Genomic DNA, 16,304 nt, shown 5'->3' with positions numbered 1-16,304 from the left:
TGGCTGCAATCTCCCTGTCTGGGATGCGACCCCGAATCTCTGCACCTGTAGGAACCGTCCCTATTGTCTCCATCCTTGTCGCCTACTTCCGCAGGCTAATCTGGGGGTATTGCTATAAGCTACAGGCTAATCTGGGGGTGTTGCTATAAGCTGCATGCATTGCTCTAGGTCTTAGTTCACAGTGATGGACGAGACACAGCCGCTGTCCCAGGTGAAGGCAGATGCCGTAACAACTTCACACAATGAGAGAAGTGCTCTCGAGAGGACGAGGCACTGGGTGCTTTGGCATCCTTTCCAGACTGGAAGATCAGGGAAGGCTCCAGGTGATACTGGGCTTCCCTGATGGCTCACTTGGTAAAGAATCTGCCTGCAATGCAGGAGATTTGATTTGATTCCTAGGTCGGGAAGATCCTCTGGAGAAAGGATAGGCTACCCACTCCAGTATTCTTGGGCTTCCCTTGTAGCTCAGCTGGTAAAGAAACTGCCTGCAATGCGGTGATATCTGACCTAGACTTTAAAAACGAGTGTGCTCTGCTGTGTGCTAAATCACTTCAGTCGTGTCTGACTCTTTGCAATCCGGTGAACAGTAGCTCGCCAGGTTTCTCTGTCCATGGGATTCTCCAAGCAAGAATACTGGAGTGGATTGCCATTTCCTCCTTCAGTGGATCTGCCTGACCCAGGGATCGAACCTGCATCTCTTGGGTCTCCTGCATTGGCAGGCAGATTCTTTACTACTAGCGCCACCTGGGAAGTAGAGTAGGCTTGGCCAACTAAAAAGGGACATGGGGATTCTAGGCTGAGGGACCAGCATGAGCCAAGAAGCAGTTTGGGCTAGCTGGAGTACCGCCAGTGTATCCACAGGAGATTACACAGGCATCCCAGGGTCTTATCAGAGCCACCGATTCAGCCACAGGCTTTTGGAAAATGGTGGAGAGCCTTGGATACCAGGTGAGAGTTTAGAGGCTCCCTCTAGGAGGTGATGGGGAGCCCAGAAGCTTTTCAAGCAGACGGGAGGCAACTCAGATTTGTGTTTAGATGTCACTCTGTCCACAATCTGGAGGCAAACGGATCGGTTCCCTTCTTATCTCTCCCTCCCCCAATAGAACATCCAGCAAGGAGTAGCTCCCCTTGGTGCCCAAGCTGGGTCATCTTTCAACATCTTTATTCCTGTGCCCAGTGCCTACTCCCCCAAAAGCCTGTGGGCAAGCAGGTGGCTCTGGGCTGCCAAGTGTTACCTGCAGGTCCCAGAGCTGGGTGCCCATCACAGATCATCCATGTTCACCATCGTCAACAAAGGTGCCATCGCCAGGAGGGCTTCTGACATCTTGGAGTGTGAGGGTTGGGATTTCCCCTGCCCTCCTCCCAGTGCCTACCTCCAGCCTCTCACCTCATCTTCCTTGCTGAGGCCTCCCATCCTGCAGCTTCTCACTATGGACACGACCCTTGGATCTTGGGTCCAGCAGAGATGCTTCGGGGTCTGTCCAGGAAGACTGAATAGGAGGCACTGGGCACCATTCTCCACCCTCCAAGCCACCTCTCCCTTTATCTGCTCCTTTTTACTTCCCAGGATGCCACTTACTAGCTGAGTGACTTTGGGCAAGTCACTCCTGGAGCCTCAATTTCCTCACTTGTAAAATGAGGCCATGTGGACCTACTTGATAAAATTGTGAGAAGTAAATAATATATCATATGCAAGGGCTTCCCAGATGGCAAAGTAGTAAAGAATCTGCCTGCCAGTGCAGGAGACGCGGGTTTGATCCTTGGGTCCGCAAGATCCCCTGGAGTAGGAAATGGCAACCCACTCCAGTATTCTTGCCTGGAGAATCCCAGGGACAGAGGAGCCTGGTGGGTTCCAATCCATGGGGTCACAAAAAGCCAGACACAACTGATCGACTGAGCACGTACCCACACACACACACACACACACACATCATATGCAAACCAGCTGGTGTGGTCCCTGGCATGCTAGGCACTCAGTGAACACTAACATTAACATTATGACCATAATCACCAGTTCCTGGACCCAGTGATTTGCAATGTTTATCTAATTTTATCCCCCTAATGGGACTGCATGGTGGTTACTACTATTATCCCCACTTTACAAATGAGAAATTGAGGCCCAGCGAGAGGGATCACACTGAGTAAACAGCTCTTATTGCTGTTCTTCTACTTGGAGAATCGTAGCAGAGCTCTGCCTGGGTTTCTCTGAATGGGTGGTGGGGGGGGTCCCTGGTCATCTCCCTGCTCCCCACAGATGTCAATGAGTGCCTGACGCTGGGCCTGTGCGAGGACTCGGAGTGTGTGAACACGAGGGGCAGCTACCTGTGTACCTGCAGACCCGGCCTCCTGCTGGATCCGTCCAGGAGCCGCTGTGTGTGTGAGTGCAGGGAGGGGCCAGGGTGGGGTACTGGGGGGCGAGATGGGACTCTGGGGGTCCACAGGCCAGCTGAGAGCAAAGATGCCTCTAGACCCCAGGCTGCCTCTCCACCTAGGACTGGGCCCCAACAAACCCCCTCTGCTTCATCCTACTGGGATGGAGACAGTCACTGCTTCTCTTTTGGCTTCAGGCATTTCTTTGAAGGCTTTGCAGTTTGGGATTTTCTACCTCCTCTGTTTCTCTCTCATCATTGCTGTCCCATCTGTTGCCTCATCTGCTCTGGGGGGATGTGCGTTGCTGTGATATCTCACTGAGCTGCGGCTGCCTCTTGCAGCGCCTGAGCCCAGCTGCCTGGGCGCTTCGCTGCAGACCTTTCTTAAAGAGCCTGCCATCCCCAGGGCCTTTCCATAAATCCCGTGGTCCCCGTGTCTGGACGTGCTCTGTGTCCGTGAGCACAGACATGTCACTAGTCATCTCAGCATCGTGTCTGTGTGTGTGCTTGTGTGTACACTCAGGCAGCTGTTTCCAGGGACCTCTGTGGTTTCCAGCTGGGAGAGGCCCAGGCTAGCAGTCGCCTGCCCACGGCCCCCACCCCCCTCCACCTCCCACCCCCGTTTGCCACTCCCCATGGCAGAACTGACATCACAGCCCAGACCAGGGAGGCCTGACCAGGACTGAATAAAACCAGTCTCAACTGGACTCTGCAAAGTAGCAACTCAGCTCAGGTCGGCCACCCCAAGGCTCAACAAAGCTCCCTGCGGCCGGCCAAGCCCTCAGTCTGTGAACTGCCAAGTCCTGGGTCTGCGAGACCACAAGACAACTGACTCGAGCACCACTCTCACAAGAGGGAGCACCCTTGCAAGGGAGAGACTGGATCCAGCGTCCCCAGTGTCCCCAGAGGCGATAGTAAGAGGAGACAGCAAAGGATGAGGGGATACAGAGTGGGGAGAACATGTCAGGAAGAGTTCACGGTCACTAATTTATTAATGCTGGAAAGAGATCCTCCAGGCAGGGAGGCAGAGATGGCCCCGGCTGTTATTCTCTAAGCCCAGTGTGGCTCACGTTCACTGCAGTCCACGGGATTTTGATTCATGGATCTAGCCCTCCATCTGTCCATCAGCGAGCATTGACTGAGCACCCGCATGAACCAGACACTACCCCAGTTGCCTGGGCTGTGAAGATGGCCAAGCCAGGGCCCCTGTCCTCAAAGCTCCCCATCAGTCCGGTGGTTCTCACCTTGACTCATCTGCCTAGGGAGACCCTGTGGCCCTCAGGGCACACTGCTCCCACGTGGGCCCCCCAGGATGGCTTTTGACAACACCATGGACTGAGAATCTGAGACAAGCAAGCACATCCCCTTCCCTGCTCTCAGTTCTCCCATGTGAGGCTGGGCGTCCAGGCCCCTCAAACAGATAACCTGAGGAGGGGCTGAAGCATCCCTGCAGCCACTCTTCCTTGTGTTCTGTGGGCACTTTCAGGGCCCCAACTTCTAGACCGAGACACAGGCCTGGCCGATCTGAGCCCGTGTGGCTGGCCACTGCACCATCCTCTGCCTTTCCCCTCCCGCTAGCTAACTGCCCACCCTCACCTGGCCCCCATCACTTGCCCACCCCCACCTGCTGACATACCCAGTGACCCACCCCCTCCCGCCCACCCTCACCTGCCGCTGTGCCCGTTGCAGCGGACAAGGCCGTCTCCATGCAGCAGGGGCTGTGCTACCGGCTGCTGGGGCCCGGCACCTGCGCCCTGCCTTTGGCCCAGCGGATCACCAAGCAGATATGCTGCTGCAGCCGCGTGGGCAAAGCCTGGGGCAGCCTGTGTGAGAAATGCCCCCTGCCTGGCACAGGTAACCCTCTGTTCCCTTCTTGGCCCCAGCCACTGAGCTGCTTCCTCCATGCCAGTGGCCGCTGTCCCCCTACCCTGGACCTAACCTAAGGCCAGAGACCCTGAGTCCTCCTCCCTGACCATTTCCTTAACCTGACCTGGGGCCTCTCCCTTTTCGCTGCCACATTGCCTTGCCCCCCAGGAGGGAGGGAAAGGAGGACCCTGGATTCCTGCAGGAACAGCACCCCCTCAGCTGGTCCTCTGACGCTTGAACTTGCAGAGGCCTTCAGGGAGATCTGCCCTGCGGGCCACGGCTACACCTACTCGAGCTCAGACATCCGCCTGTCCATGAGGAAAGCTGAGGAGGAGGAACTGGCCCGGCCCTCAAGGGACCGCGGCCCGAAGCGCAACGGGACCCTGCCCAGGCCAGCAGAGAGGCAGCCACTGCGGGCGGCCACCGGCACCTGGGTGGAGGCCGAGACCATCCCCGACAAGGGTATCTGGTTTGGGGAGGAGGTCTGAGGGCTTCCCCACCCGCTCAGGTTACAGCACCTCAGAGAGAAGTGGGGTGTTTACCCTGGGCCCGTGGCGTCCCACCTCAGGGGCGTTAGGAAAGGGAGTTGGAAACGCAGCTTGGCCTTGGGAACCTGCTCTCATGGCCTGGCCTGATGGAAAGGCCACGCATCCTCCTTTGGGGTCAAAAGGTGCCCATGTCCCAGAGAGCTGCTGGTAGGGGCTCCATAGCACCACCCCCCAACCACTGCTGACCCTGCCTTTCCATCCCCTGCCCCTGCCGCACCGCTTCTGGGGCTGGTGCTGGCATCCTAGGGAATCTAGGGGCTTCAGATCCCCTCCCATGGCCTTAGAGTCAGAGCACTGGCTCCAGGTCAACTGCCTTGGGCCCAGGAGGCATGGGGCTGGAAAGATACGGGGCTTGAGGCAGCCCTGGCAGGTGCCCTGGGAAACCATGCAGAAGGCACACCTGGGCTACTGGTAGCATGGAGTCCAAGGGCGCGTTAGAACAGGGAGGACTGTGCGATGAACAAAGTGCTCTGCGAACCAGGAGCAGGCCGACAGGGCAGTCAGGCAGAGCCCGTCACCGTGGTAACTGGGCGCTGGCCAGGAGCAATCCCCGCTTCCCAGAACTGTTGCCTTGCCCTGGAGCCTGGAGCAACCCTGCGTGGCCGGGAGGCTTGCAGTGAGGACCAAAAGTGCAGACTGGCCCAGAGCGGCTGGGACTCCTGTCGCCAGGGGCATTCAAGGAAAGCCAGAGGTGTCCTCTCGCCAACTGACCACCTTGTAGGCCCCCAGCCCGGGGATCCTGGGATCTGGGCTGGCCAGTCCTGGAAGGGTGGCAGGGGCAGGTAAGACTAGTCAGAGCTGTCTCTGCCACCGGGCCTGCTGTGGACAAAGTAGGGAGGTCACAGAGTGAACCAGCCCTGGCCGTGGGGGGCGGGAGCAGGCAGCCGTACGTGTCCTCCCTGAGCTCACGCTCTCCCCTTTCCTCCCCAGGCGACTCTCAGGCCAGCCAGGTAAGTGAGTCATCCCACCAAGGAGCTGGGCAAATGTGGCAGAGACCGGGACCTGGTAGCCCTGAGGCTGCAGGGCAATGTCACATGAGGGAGGGAAGGGAGAACGATCCAGTGTACGCAGGATTTTACTAACAGAGAAGCCAAGGTGGGAGAGTTGATCCCAAGACCCACTTGTACCCTGAAAGAAGTAATAATCACAGCTCTGGTTTTTCTGGCAGCTACAGTGCAAGTTCTGTCATTTGAGAAGGTCAGTGGGGGGGAGCCCTTCAGAAAGAGAGCAGGAACGTGTCCTTTAGTCCTGGCTGTTGCTCAGACTTTCATCACAGCACATGAGGTCTAGAACTATGTGCTAAGTCACTTCAGTCATGTGATCCTATGGACTGTAGCCCACCAGGCTCCTCCGTCCGTGGGATTCTCCAGGCAGTGAGACTCCTTCTCCCGTTTCTGTGCAGGTGACAACCAGTGTTACCCAGCTATCCACCTGGGTCCCAGGTGAGTGCCTCCTCCTAGTGGCGCCCAGGAAACAAAAGGAAGGGAGGAAAGACTTTAACTAGGAGTAGCAATAGTACACGTGAGCTGATGCCAGAGGCTCGGATCAGGTGAGGTTGCGGGTGATGTCAGAGGTGAACACTTTTCCTGGGAGCTCTGTACACCTAAGGTGTTAGAAGGTCACTGAAAGACGCTGCTATGCCTTGTGAATACCTCCCCAGCTGCAGCACTCGGTCTGCCCTTTGTGGTGCTGAGACCAAAAGGAACCACAGAGGAATAAAAGAAACCAAAGAGGAAGAGCTGGCTGAAGTGGGGGCAGGTCAGGTCCAGAGGGCCCTGCTCCCAGGCCTGCCTTCCCTCAGGAGATTGTTAGAGCTTTGCAGAGCCTATCAGGAGATGATTAGAGCTCCAAAGAGCCCAGCTGTCTGGCTGGGGACAGGACACTGTTCAGAAGTCAGCTTCAGCTTCCTCTGCTGTGAGGTGGACACGAATGCCTGCCCTGCTGCCTCTTAAGGCAGGTGAGATGTTGGTGTTTGAGGCAGAGCTCTGTAACTCTAAAGTGTTTTGCAAGCAGAAGGAGAAAGCTGAAGTAGGCCTGGGCTTCGGCTTGTCTCCAAGAAGCTAGCAGCTGTGGAAGAGTGGCTGTTCCCGCAAGCCTCCGCCTCCTCCCCTGCAAAGTGGAGGGTGAGACTAGATGTGCTCTTAGAGTCTCTGACTTTTTGGAGCCAAGTGGAGTTTCAAGAGACTAGGAGGCAGAGGGGATGACCTGCCCAGGCTCCAGCCCTTGTTCTAGGAAACTGACGGCAGAGGGGAGGGAAGGGCGCTGCCTGGCATCTCTGGAGGGAATGCTGTCCAGGAGGTAGGAAAGTGGGCAGCCCAGGGGCCAAGGCCCACTTGCACCCCCACCCCTCTTCCCTCCACAGGAGGTGCCCTGGGAACACCAACACCATCAGTGCCTGAACAGGGGATCCCGGAGGCCAGGGAAGAAGCACAAGTGACTGCTCCCACCAATGTGCTGGTGACCCCAGAGCCCTCAGGTACGTGCAGCAGCCCCTCAAGGTGCTTCCAGCTCTCCCCCAAGATGCACAGTGCTCAGTGGAGTCCTGCCGGGGTCAGCACCCCTGGCTGCATCCCACAGAGGGCACGGGGTGCCCTAGTGACCGGAGGAGTCCCGTCTGGAGCACCAGTCAAGCCAGGAAGGAGAAAGAGAAGGGAGAGTTCGCCTTCCAGGAGAACCCCGGGGACCCTCTCCAGGAAGGGGCGCCCGTGGGGCCTCCAGGATCTCGACTCTTCCAGGCTGTTGACCCCGAGTTGGCTGAGTGCCCTGGTGGCGGGCAGTCTCCCGCCCATGGGGAGGGCCGACTTTCAGGAGAGAAAGTGGTTCTATGTCTAAAGTTGTTTGGCTGCCTGGGAGCTTGTGTCCCCGGCTCTGGCTGCTGCCGCGGTGAGGGGGTGTGGTGCGGGGGAGAGCCCTGGCATACCCACCTTGCTCTGGAATGCACCCTCCTCAAAGCCTCTTTGTCTGGGGACTTGGTTCCAGAGAAGCAGGGCCGGTGCTGGCACAGCTGCTCCCTGCTCACGTGTGTGCTCACGTGTGTGTGTGTGCTCACGTATGCATGTGTGTTCACATATGCGTATGTGCTCGTGTGTGTGCTCGTGTGTGTGTGTGCTCACGTGTGTGCTCATGCATTTGTGCCCACGTGTGTGTGCTTGTGCTCGTGTGTGCACTCACGTGTGCATGTGCTCACGTGTGTTCACGTATGTGTATGTGCTCGTGTGTGTGCCCACATATGTGTGTGCTCGTGCTCGTGTGTGTGCACTCACATGTGTATGTACTCGTGTGTGTTCTCACACGTGTGTGCTCACATGTACATGTGTGCTCGTGTGTGTCCGCTCACGTGTGTGCTCACATTTGTGTGCTCACTTGTGTATATGTGCTCACATGTGTGTATGTCCACGTGTGTGCTCACATGTGTACCCCCACGAGTGCCCTCGTCAGGGCCTTGCTGCTTTTAACCTCATAGACTGAGGTCACCTTGGGGTGAGGGGTATGTCCTTCAGCAAAGGGAGAGACCCTGCCGGTTGGGGCAACAGTCCAGAGAGTGATTGGGCTGGGAGTTTGGCCTTCCTAGGCCTGAACCGGGATGTCCCCGCTGTCCCCCGCCAGGACCCCTCTTCTATGGGCTCAGTGCACTGCTCCAGGGAGTGTCCTAGGCCCCGCACCACTCAGCAGGCAAGATGAGCTGGGTTCAGGGGCAGAGCTGGGGCGTCAGCTTTGTGAGGACACAACGCCGCACACACACACAGCCCAGAACGTTTCTCCTGGTCCCTTCGCCCCTCGCCATCCCCAGCCTTAACCCTTGGGGAGGACATGTAGCTCCTGGCTAGGGGTCCTCCTGAGTCCCCAGGCTGACACAAATTCCGAGCCAGGCCAGGGGCAGGGTAGCCTCACACACAGGCCAGTGTGGGCATTCAGTTCTGTTCAACCTTGCAAACACTGTGAAGCCCTGTTATGCACCAACACAGGCCCATCCCGGCCCATTCCCTGGGGTCTCCAGGGGTTTCCTCAGTGCTGTGGGGCTGGGCGGGGACCCTGGGTGTGTAGGCTTCAGCCTAAGACTTACCGTGAAAGCCTCTCTCGTTCATTCAGTCATCTGTTCATTCGGCATGTTTTAAGTGCCGGGTACACTTCTAGTGTTAGGGACACAGGTTCAAACGAGCTATAATCTCTGCCCTCCATGCAGCCTCAGCCCTGAGTCCTGGTGAGTCTCCAAACTGTTTCTGAATTCAGTATCTGCTTCCCACTTTCTACCCCATTACCACCACCTAGGGCAGGCCTTATTTAATTCATTTTGGCGGGTTTCTAGGGGCCCCTGTGCTTCCCCTCCCACCCCAGTCCATCTGCCACCTTCCTGCCTTTCTGATCGAGGCGTTATATGAGAGATGTAGTCTTCCTGAGATGGCTCTGATTGTACCCCAACTCCCATGACCCCCTTTCTTACCAGCTTGTCTCAATGTGGCATTCAAGGTCCTGCTTAGCTGGCCCCGGCCCACCTCTACCCTCATCACCTGGCAGTTTTCCCAAGACCCTACTCACCAGATCTGTCTGCCTGTCTGGGAGAAACTGGGCAAGGTGTACCAGGGGAGGGAAGCCCTCACTCTTGGTGAGAACTGACCCTGTATTCAGGGTGAGGTCAGCCTGGGGGCCTCAGGAGCGGAAGCCCTTTGCTGGGATGTAGGACACAGGTTACTGGAACCCCTGGGTCTCAGTCAGAAGGATGCGCTACTGCACGCTCCATCCTGGTAGGACTCGGGTCCCTGGGAAGAGGGGCCGTGCATGGGGTCTTCTACAATGCCTCGCTATACGTGGATGTGGTAGGGCCCAGCCAAGGCTGGGGTGAGACTCCTGTGCTCGTGTGCCCTGCCCCCACCCTCCCCCATCCTGGTCCACTGCTCTCACCCGTCCCCACCCCGCCACAGCCTCAGCTGCGCTGTCTCCCACAGGCATAGACAGATGTGCTGCTGGGGCCACCAACATCTGTGGCCCGGGCACCTGCGTGAACCTCCCGGATGGATACAGATGCATCTGCAGCCCCGGCTACCGGCTGCACCCCAGCCAGGCCTACTGCACAGGTGTCCACGTGGGCAGCCGGGGCTCGCTCGGTGGCTGGGGTGGGTGGGGGCAGGGCTGGGGGCCAGTCCAGAGGCCAAGGCAACCAAAAGTCCAAGCAGTGCTGTGTGGTTGATGGGCAGAGGAGCCACAGTCCCTATGGACAAAGCTAACCTTAACCTTGGGGAGGCTGGTCTCTGGAAGGACCATCTGAGGAGTCTTCAGGAGAGTGGGAAGCCACCCCTGGGCCTTGGAGCCCAGAAAAAGAACACCTTTTACTTGGTGCCCTTGGCTCTGAGATCAACCCATCCCTCAGACTGGTCATCTCGCTGTCTGCATAGCAGACTGAAGCCTGACCTGCTGTCTCCACCACGGCTATCCCTGGCAAAGAAGTTTGGAGGCACAACACATAAATCATCCAGTGTGGGCCTGATCCACTCCCCCAGTATTTTATACAAGGGAGACACATCTCCTGTGCCTTGAAGGAGAAAGGAAATGATCACGGGCCCCCGGGAAGGGGGACACGGGGCAGAGAGGGGGTACAGGGCCACTGCCCCAGGCCCTTGGTTCCTGAATGAGCCAATGGATGGACTTCAAGGTCCCCAGGGTCAGAGATTTTTCGTCTCCCCAGTCTCCTCTGCTCCCTCAATCCCTCCTTGCCCCATAGCACCATCCCCTATCCAGCCCTTAGCATGGCAAGTGGCTCACAGCTACCCAGAGAAGGGCCCCCCTGACTGCCCTCCCCATCTCCCTCTGCTCAGATGACAATGAGTGTCTGAGGGACCCCTGCAAAGGAAGGGGACGCTGTGTCAACCGTGTGGGCTCCTACTCCTGCTTCTGCTACCCTGGCTACAAGCTGGCCACCTCGGGGGCCACACAGGAATGCCAAGGTAAGCTGAGCTGCCCTTGCCCCTTGGAGGGTACAGGACCCCACAGGTGGTGTTTGGGTGGAGGAGGATCCAGGCATCCGCAGCACCTAGTTACAGCGCTGCAATGTGGGGAATGGGGGGACCGCAGGAACCGAGACCAGGGCTCAGACTTGGACCTGGGAGGAAGCAGCCTACACTGAGGCTGAGGTTGCTGAGACCAGATGGAGGGGTGTGAATCTGAAAGGCAGCAAAATATTCACCACCACTCCAAGGAACTGTGACGGGAGCCGAGAGTATGAGGGGAAACCTGGGGACATGGCTAGAGATGAAGACGAGCAGCCAGGTCCCCAAATTCTGAGTGACAAGGAGTTTCTTTCCTATTGGGTACAGAGGGTGACCTGTGAGGACACCAACTGGGACTCCGGGCAGTCTGGGGAGCAGGGCGCCTTTGCTGGGAGATGCCTACAAGCTTTAAGCTTCCCTGGGAAGCTCTGCGTGGGGTCGCTGGACAAAGACACCTCCAACAAAGGCCCTTTAATATGCAGCATTTATACCACATGTGAAACACTCCGCTTACATTTTAACTAATGAGTTTACAGAGAATAGGATGCAGTGGTTTCCAAGCAGTGCCGCAAGACTCATAACCCAGTCGGAATCCTTCACCTGGAGAATGGCCCTGCTGTTCTCAGGACTCACGTTTCTGGTTCTGGCCCAGGAGCCGTGTGAGTACTGCAGTGAGTAAGGCGTGGACTCTGGCACTGTGGAATGAAGACACACTGGTTCCATGGAAGAAAGTGCGAAGGTTTCCCACAGGAATGTTTGAGTGGGGCCAGAATAATAACAGCTACCATTTAATGAGCTGTTCTCATGTGCCAGAGCCATCGAGAGCCCTTTATTTTGTGACGCACATCATCCCACCCAACCCCATGCAGTAGAAACCCTTATCCCCATTTCACAGTTTAACAAACTGAGGCTCAGAGAGGTGAATTGAAACACCCAGAGACCTCACACCTAGAGCCGTGGCTGAGCTGGAAGCAGAATCAAAATCGACCTGGCCCCAAAGCACGGTTTGCTTCCAACACCCTCCCTCACACACAGACACATACAGACACACACACACACACACACACACACAGACACACGGTGAAGGAAAAGAGGAAGCTGAGGGTATTTCAGGGGAAGGGAAGTGTTTTTGCAGAGGGCAGAGCCATGAACAAGCCTGGCGCGCTCTGGGAATAACGATAAATCCAGAGTGATGGGAGCGCCCGGTATGTGGAGGAAGTGGCGGGAATCCACGCCAGTTTGCTGAGTGTCTTGAGCGCCAGGCTGAAGCGCTTGGTCGCCGTCCCACAGACAGTGGCAGCCAGCAGAGGTCTGCGAGCAGAGGGCGGCGGTGCGGTCAGCCGGCTCTCAGGGAAGTGACTCAGGCAGCAGTGCTCAGAACAGCCTGGAGTTATCGAGGGCAGAGGCCTGGGAGCTAAGGGGCTTCTCTGGTGGGCTTTGCAGCCTTGGCAAGTGCTGTGGGCCAGAGGCACTGCTCCCTGCAGGCCCAGCCCAAGGTGCTGGCCCGGGACAGGCAGTGGCTGCTGCATGGAAGGGTGTCACCAGGTCTGACCCAGACAATGGGTCCTGCCGCGTGCCAGCCCGGGTGTCTGGATGTCTGTGCCAGCCTGCCAGCTGGGGGAGGAGGCCGGAGGCTCAAGGTCAGCTCTCAGAGCTTCTTCAACAGGGCGTGGCTGCCACCTGATGAGGCCTCATCCAATAACATTCATTTTCTAAATGTTGCTGCTCTCGTAAAAGAGTATCCTCCTTATTTTAAATATTTTTAGTTATAAATTATTTCATTAATTTATCTAATTAATAGAAACCACTACAATTTCGAGAACAAATTATATGACTATTAAATATTTGAGCTTCCCCAATGGTTCAGCGATAAAGAATCCGCCTGCAGTGCCAGAGACCCAGGTTCGATTCCTGGGACAGGAAGATTCCCCCCACCCCGAGGAGGAAATGGCAACCTACTCCAGCATTTTTGCCTTGAGAATCCCATGAACAGAGGAGCCTGGTGGGCTACAGTCCATAGGGTAACAAAGAGTCAGACATGACTGAGCAATAATTATTATTAAATAATAATTTAAATTAAATATTTAACATTTGCTTTACTAGTAAATATGAGCATCTCTTCATATGTTAGCCATTGGGTTTCCTTACCTAGAAATTGCTTGTCGTCATCTTTTGCTCAGTTCAGTGGTCATTCCTGTTTTTCCTTGTGGCTGTTTAGGAGTTCCTTATATATTCCAGATACTCGCCTGGGTTTAGATATGATAATTCTTACCTCTTGTCCTCTGCCCATTGACCTTATCCACGTATCCTTCTTTGAACAGAAATTCTTAGTTCTGGTGTATAGAAATTTACCTTTTTTGCTCTATTTTTATGCTTTGAGGGATTTATGTAAAAATTCCTTCCCCACTATAAGTCACAAATACATTCTACACCTTCCTTTATTACAGTTACAGTTTTGCCTTTCATGACATGTTCTTTTTATTTAGTTAGTTATGTATTTTGTTTATTTGGCTGTGCTGGGTCTTAAATGTGGTGTGTGGGATCTAGTTCCCTGATCAGGGACCCAACCCCGGCCTCTCACTTTGGGAGTTCGAAGTCTTAGCTGCTGGATCTCCAGGGAAGTCCCTTACAACATGTTTTAATCCATCTGGAGTCCATCCTTGTATGGGTGTTAAAACTGAGTCTTTTCCACCTCCATTTTTCTCCATAAAACAAGTCCGTTTTCCCAGCCTTATTCATCCAGCAGTCATCCTGGCCCCAGCAGTTAGTGAGTCCTTTAGCAAGTTTCCTTTCCTCTTCCACTGGGAATAGAGCTTCCCAAAGTGAGGACCGGTTATTTCAGAATTGCTTGGAGAGCTATTAAAGTGCAGGTTCCTAGGCCCGCCCCAGTACTACTGGGTCAGAATCTCTGGACATGGGCCTCGGAGTGCCTGTTTTACGCCCTCTGCTAGTGACTCCAGTCTGCACTGAAGTGTTATGAGGTATTGCTCAGATGAAAACATTGTCTGAAAACAAATGCTTATAATCCCACTCATGCAATAGGTACTTTGGGGGTTCTGGGCTAGGCACTAAGGGCCTGGGAATAATAAGGCACATTCTCAGAAGTCATGGGGGTGCGGGGAAGCAGTTACTCATCCCTCCTCATCCCTAAGGGAACCCTGGGAAGGGCCGTGTGGGTTGGAAGGGCGAGGGCAGCCTCACTGAAAGATGGAAAGGAGACAGCCAAGCTGGTGGGTGTGAAGCCACTCCAGGCAAGGAGGCAGAGCAGGCAGAAGCCCAGAAGCAGGTTCCATGTGGCTGCTGAGGCTAGGAGGTGTGTGGGAGGCAGGAACCACAGTGAGAGAACCAGGCAGGGGCCAGGTCATGAGAGATCTCACATGCCAGCAGAGGGGCTTGGGTTTTACAAAGTAGGTTTAGTGCTGGAATAATAATAATAATTGGAGAAGGAAATGGCAACCCACTCCAGTATTCTTGCCTGGAGAATCCCACGGACAGAGGAGCCCATGGACGGGCCACAGTCCACAGGGTCGCAGAGAGTTGGACACGACTTGGAGACTGAGCACAGTAATAATAATTCAGTGCTTACCTCGTGCCAGGCAGGTGCTGTGCTAAGCCCTTCACCTGGATGACCTCATCTCATCTGCACAGAGCCTCTGTGAAGTGTTGAACCATTGCTGGGAGTGGGGGTGGGGGGAAAAGACAAGTCCTCTATTAATTTGGCTGTGGTGGGCAGGGAATTGGGGGTGGCCAGAGCCATCTAGAGTTGATAAATTGAACCCATCCTTGAAATGGGAGCAAGTTTCTGCTGGCCGTCAAACCAAGCAGAGGCATTTGTGTGAACGAAGGCTCAGAGGCTAGACCAGTGGGGATCGGCAAACACAGCAAGGCTGGGGTGAGGCCTTGTGAAGCAGCCTAAGCAGCAGGGAACCCTGGTAGGGCCTTAACAGAGGAGGGCACGACCAGGCTTGGGCTTTCGAGCCATTATAGGGCCCCATTATGCTTTGGGACAATAGAAGAAACCACAGGAACAGATCCACAGCTGCCTAAGATACTGTCTCTCACTGGCTGCTTAATTCCTAACCTTTTTTTTTTTTGGCTGCTCCACACAGCTTGCAGGATCTTAGCTCCCCAACCAGGGATTGAACCTAGGCCGCTGGCAGTGAGAGGACCAAATCCTAACCACTGGATCACCAGGGATCACCAGGGAATCCCAATCCCTAACCTTTAATCCCTAACTTTGGGCTTCCCTGGTAGCTCAGACGGTAAAGCATCTGCCTGCAATGCAGGAGACCTGGCTTCAATCCCTGGGTTGGGAAGATCCCCTGGAGAAGGAAAAGGCAACCCACTCCAGTACTCTTGCCTGGAAAATCCCATGGATGGAGGAGCCTGGTCGGCTACAGTCCATGGGGTCACAAAGAGTTGGACACAACTGAACAACTTCACTAACCTTTAAGAAGGCCCCTAAGAACTCTAGGAGCAGAGCTCTGGGGGATGTATTGGGGTCAGGAGGGGACTTTGGTGGCCTCCTCGGAGAGTGGCATATCCATTGCCACCTGACTTCAAGACCAGCCCTTACACTGGAGTGAGCAGACAGCTGGAAGGCTCTCCAGGGGCCCCCAAAGTAGCCACCTTCCCTGCGAGAAGGAAACTCACGAGTTTGCAGAGGCCTGAGCTAGGTTAGTCTGACTTGGCCTCAGAGCCCCTGCCGTTCATGGCTCTGGCAAGGACGTCTTCCCTGTCTGGGCCTCATCATGCACATCCTTGACCTTGGCCTCTGAGGGGATGCCCCAGGACCCCCTGCAGGGCTGGCCCCAACTTGGGACTTTTCTGTGTGTTCACAGACATAGATGAGTGTGAGCAGCCAGGGGTGTGCAGCCGGGGTCGGTGCACCAACACGGAGGGTTCCTACCACTGTGAGTGTGACCAGGGCTACATCATGGTCAGGAAAGGACATTGCCAAGGTAAGGAATGGGGTGCCGGCCCCATCATCTCCTGGTCCCCTTCCACCATCTGTTGTCCCTCCCTATCATCTCCTTATCCCTCCCCACCATCTCCTGGTCCCTCCCCATCATCTCCTATCCCTCCCCATTATCTCCTTATCCCTCCCCACCATCTCCTGGTCCCTCCCCATCATCTCCTATCCCTCCCCATCATCTCCTTATCCCTCCCCATGCACTGCCCACCACCAGCTCCCCTTCCAGCTTATGCCTGACTGTTCTCCTTGATGCTGAGCCCACTCCTGTGCACAGAGAGACCTGTCTAGGGATTCAGGAGCCTCTCTGTTCCCTTAGTGGGATTTTGGCATCCTGTTTGCCCTGACAGCATGGGAGCACAGTAACTTTGCGTACATGAGATCCCAGGGGCTCCCCTCTGTGCACCTCTGCCCACCACTTGAGTTGCATGGTAGAGGGAAGGTTGATATCTGGAAGGTGCCTCAGGCATCAAGCTTGATCTACTGGCTAAAGCTTGTTAGGCTGTCAGCTGGACCATATCCTTAGATGACCGTGTGTGGACACGTGACAAATGTTCATGCGTTGGAC

The 16,304-nt window shown here is 55.6% G+C and overlaps 1 protein-coding gene across 3 annotated transcripts in view; it reads left to right on the top strand.

Annotated features, from left to right (window-relative positions):
• Positions 1 to 16,304, top strand: part of LTBP2 (latent transforming growth factor beta binding protein 2) — a 109,759-nt gene that overhangs the window by 74,148 nt on the left and 19,307 nt on the right. For all 3 annotated transcript variants that reach the window (XM_019969234.2, XM_019969233.2, XM_019969235.2), the window contains exons 10-18: positions 2,255 to 2,377; positions 4,059 to 4,223; positions 4,482 to 4,697; positions 5,714 to 5,733; positions 6,186 to 6,225; positions 7,146 to 7,259; positions 9,727 to 9,855; positions 10,594 to 10,722; positions 15,606 to 15,725. In XM_019969234.2, the coding sequence (XP_019824793.2) occupies positions 2,255 to 2,377; positions 4,059 to 4,223; positions 4,482 to 4,697; positions 5,714 to 5,733; positions 6,186 to 6,225; positions 7,146 to 7,259; positions 9,727 to 9,855; positions 10,594 to 10,722; positions 15,606 to 15,725 (1,056 nt within the window). The remainder of the gene's footprint in view (positions 1 to 2,254; positions 2,378 to 4,058; positions 4,224 to 4,481; positions 4,698 to 5,713; positions 5,734 to 6,185; positions 6,226 to 7,145; positions 7,260 to 9,726; positions 9,856 to 10,593; positions 10,723 to 15,605; positions 15,726 to 16,304) is intronic.

The sequence above is a fragment of the Bos indicus genome, chromosome 10 (genome assembly GCF_029378745.1).
Source record: "Bos indicus isolate NIAB-ARS_2022 breed Sahiwal x Tharparkar chromosome 10, NIAB-ARS_B.indTharparkar_mat_pri_1.0, whole genome shotgun sequence".
Taxonomy (NCBI): domain Eukaryota; kingdom Metazoa; phylum Chordata; class Mammalia; order Artiodactyla; family Bovidae; genus Bos; species Bos indicus.
Note: the sequence above shows the minus strand (reverse complement) of the source record. Positions and strands in the feature narration are given on the sequence as shown.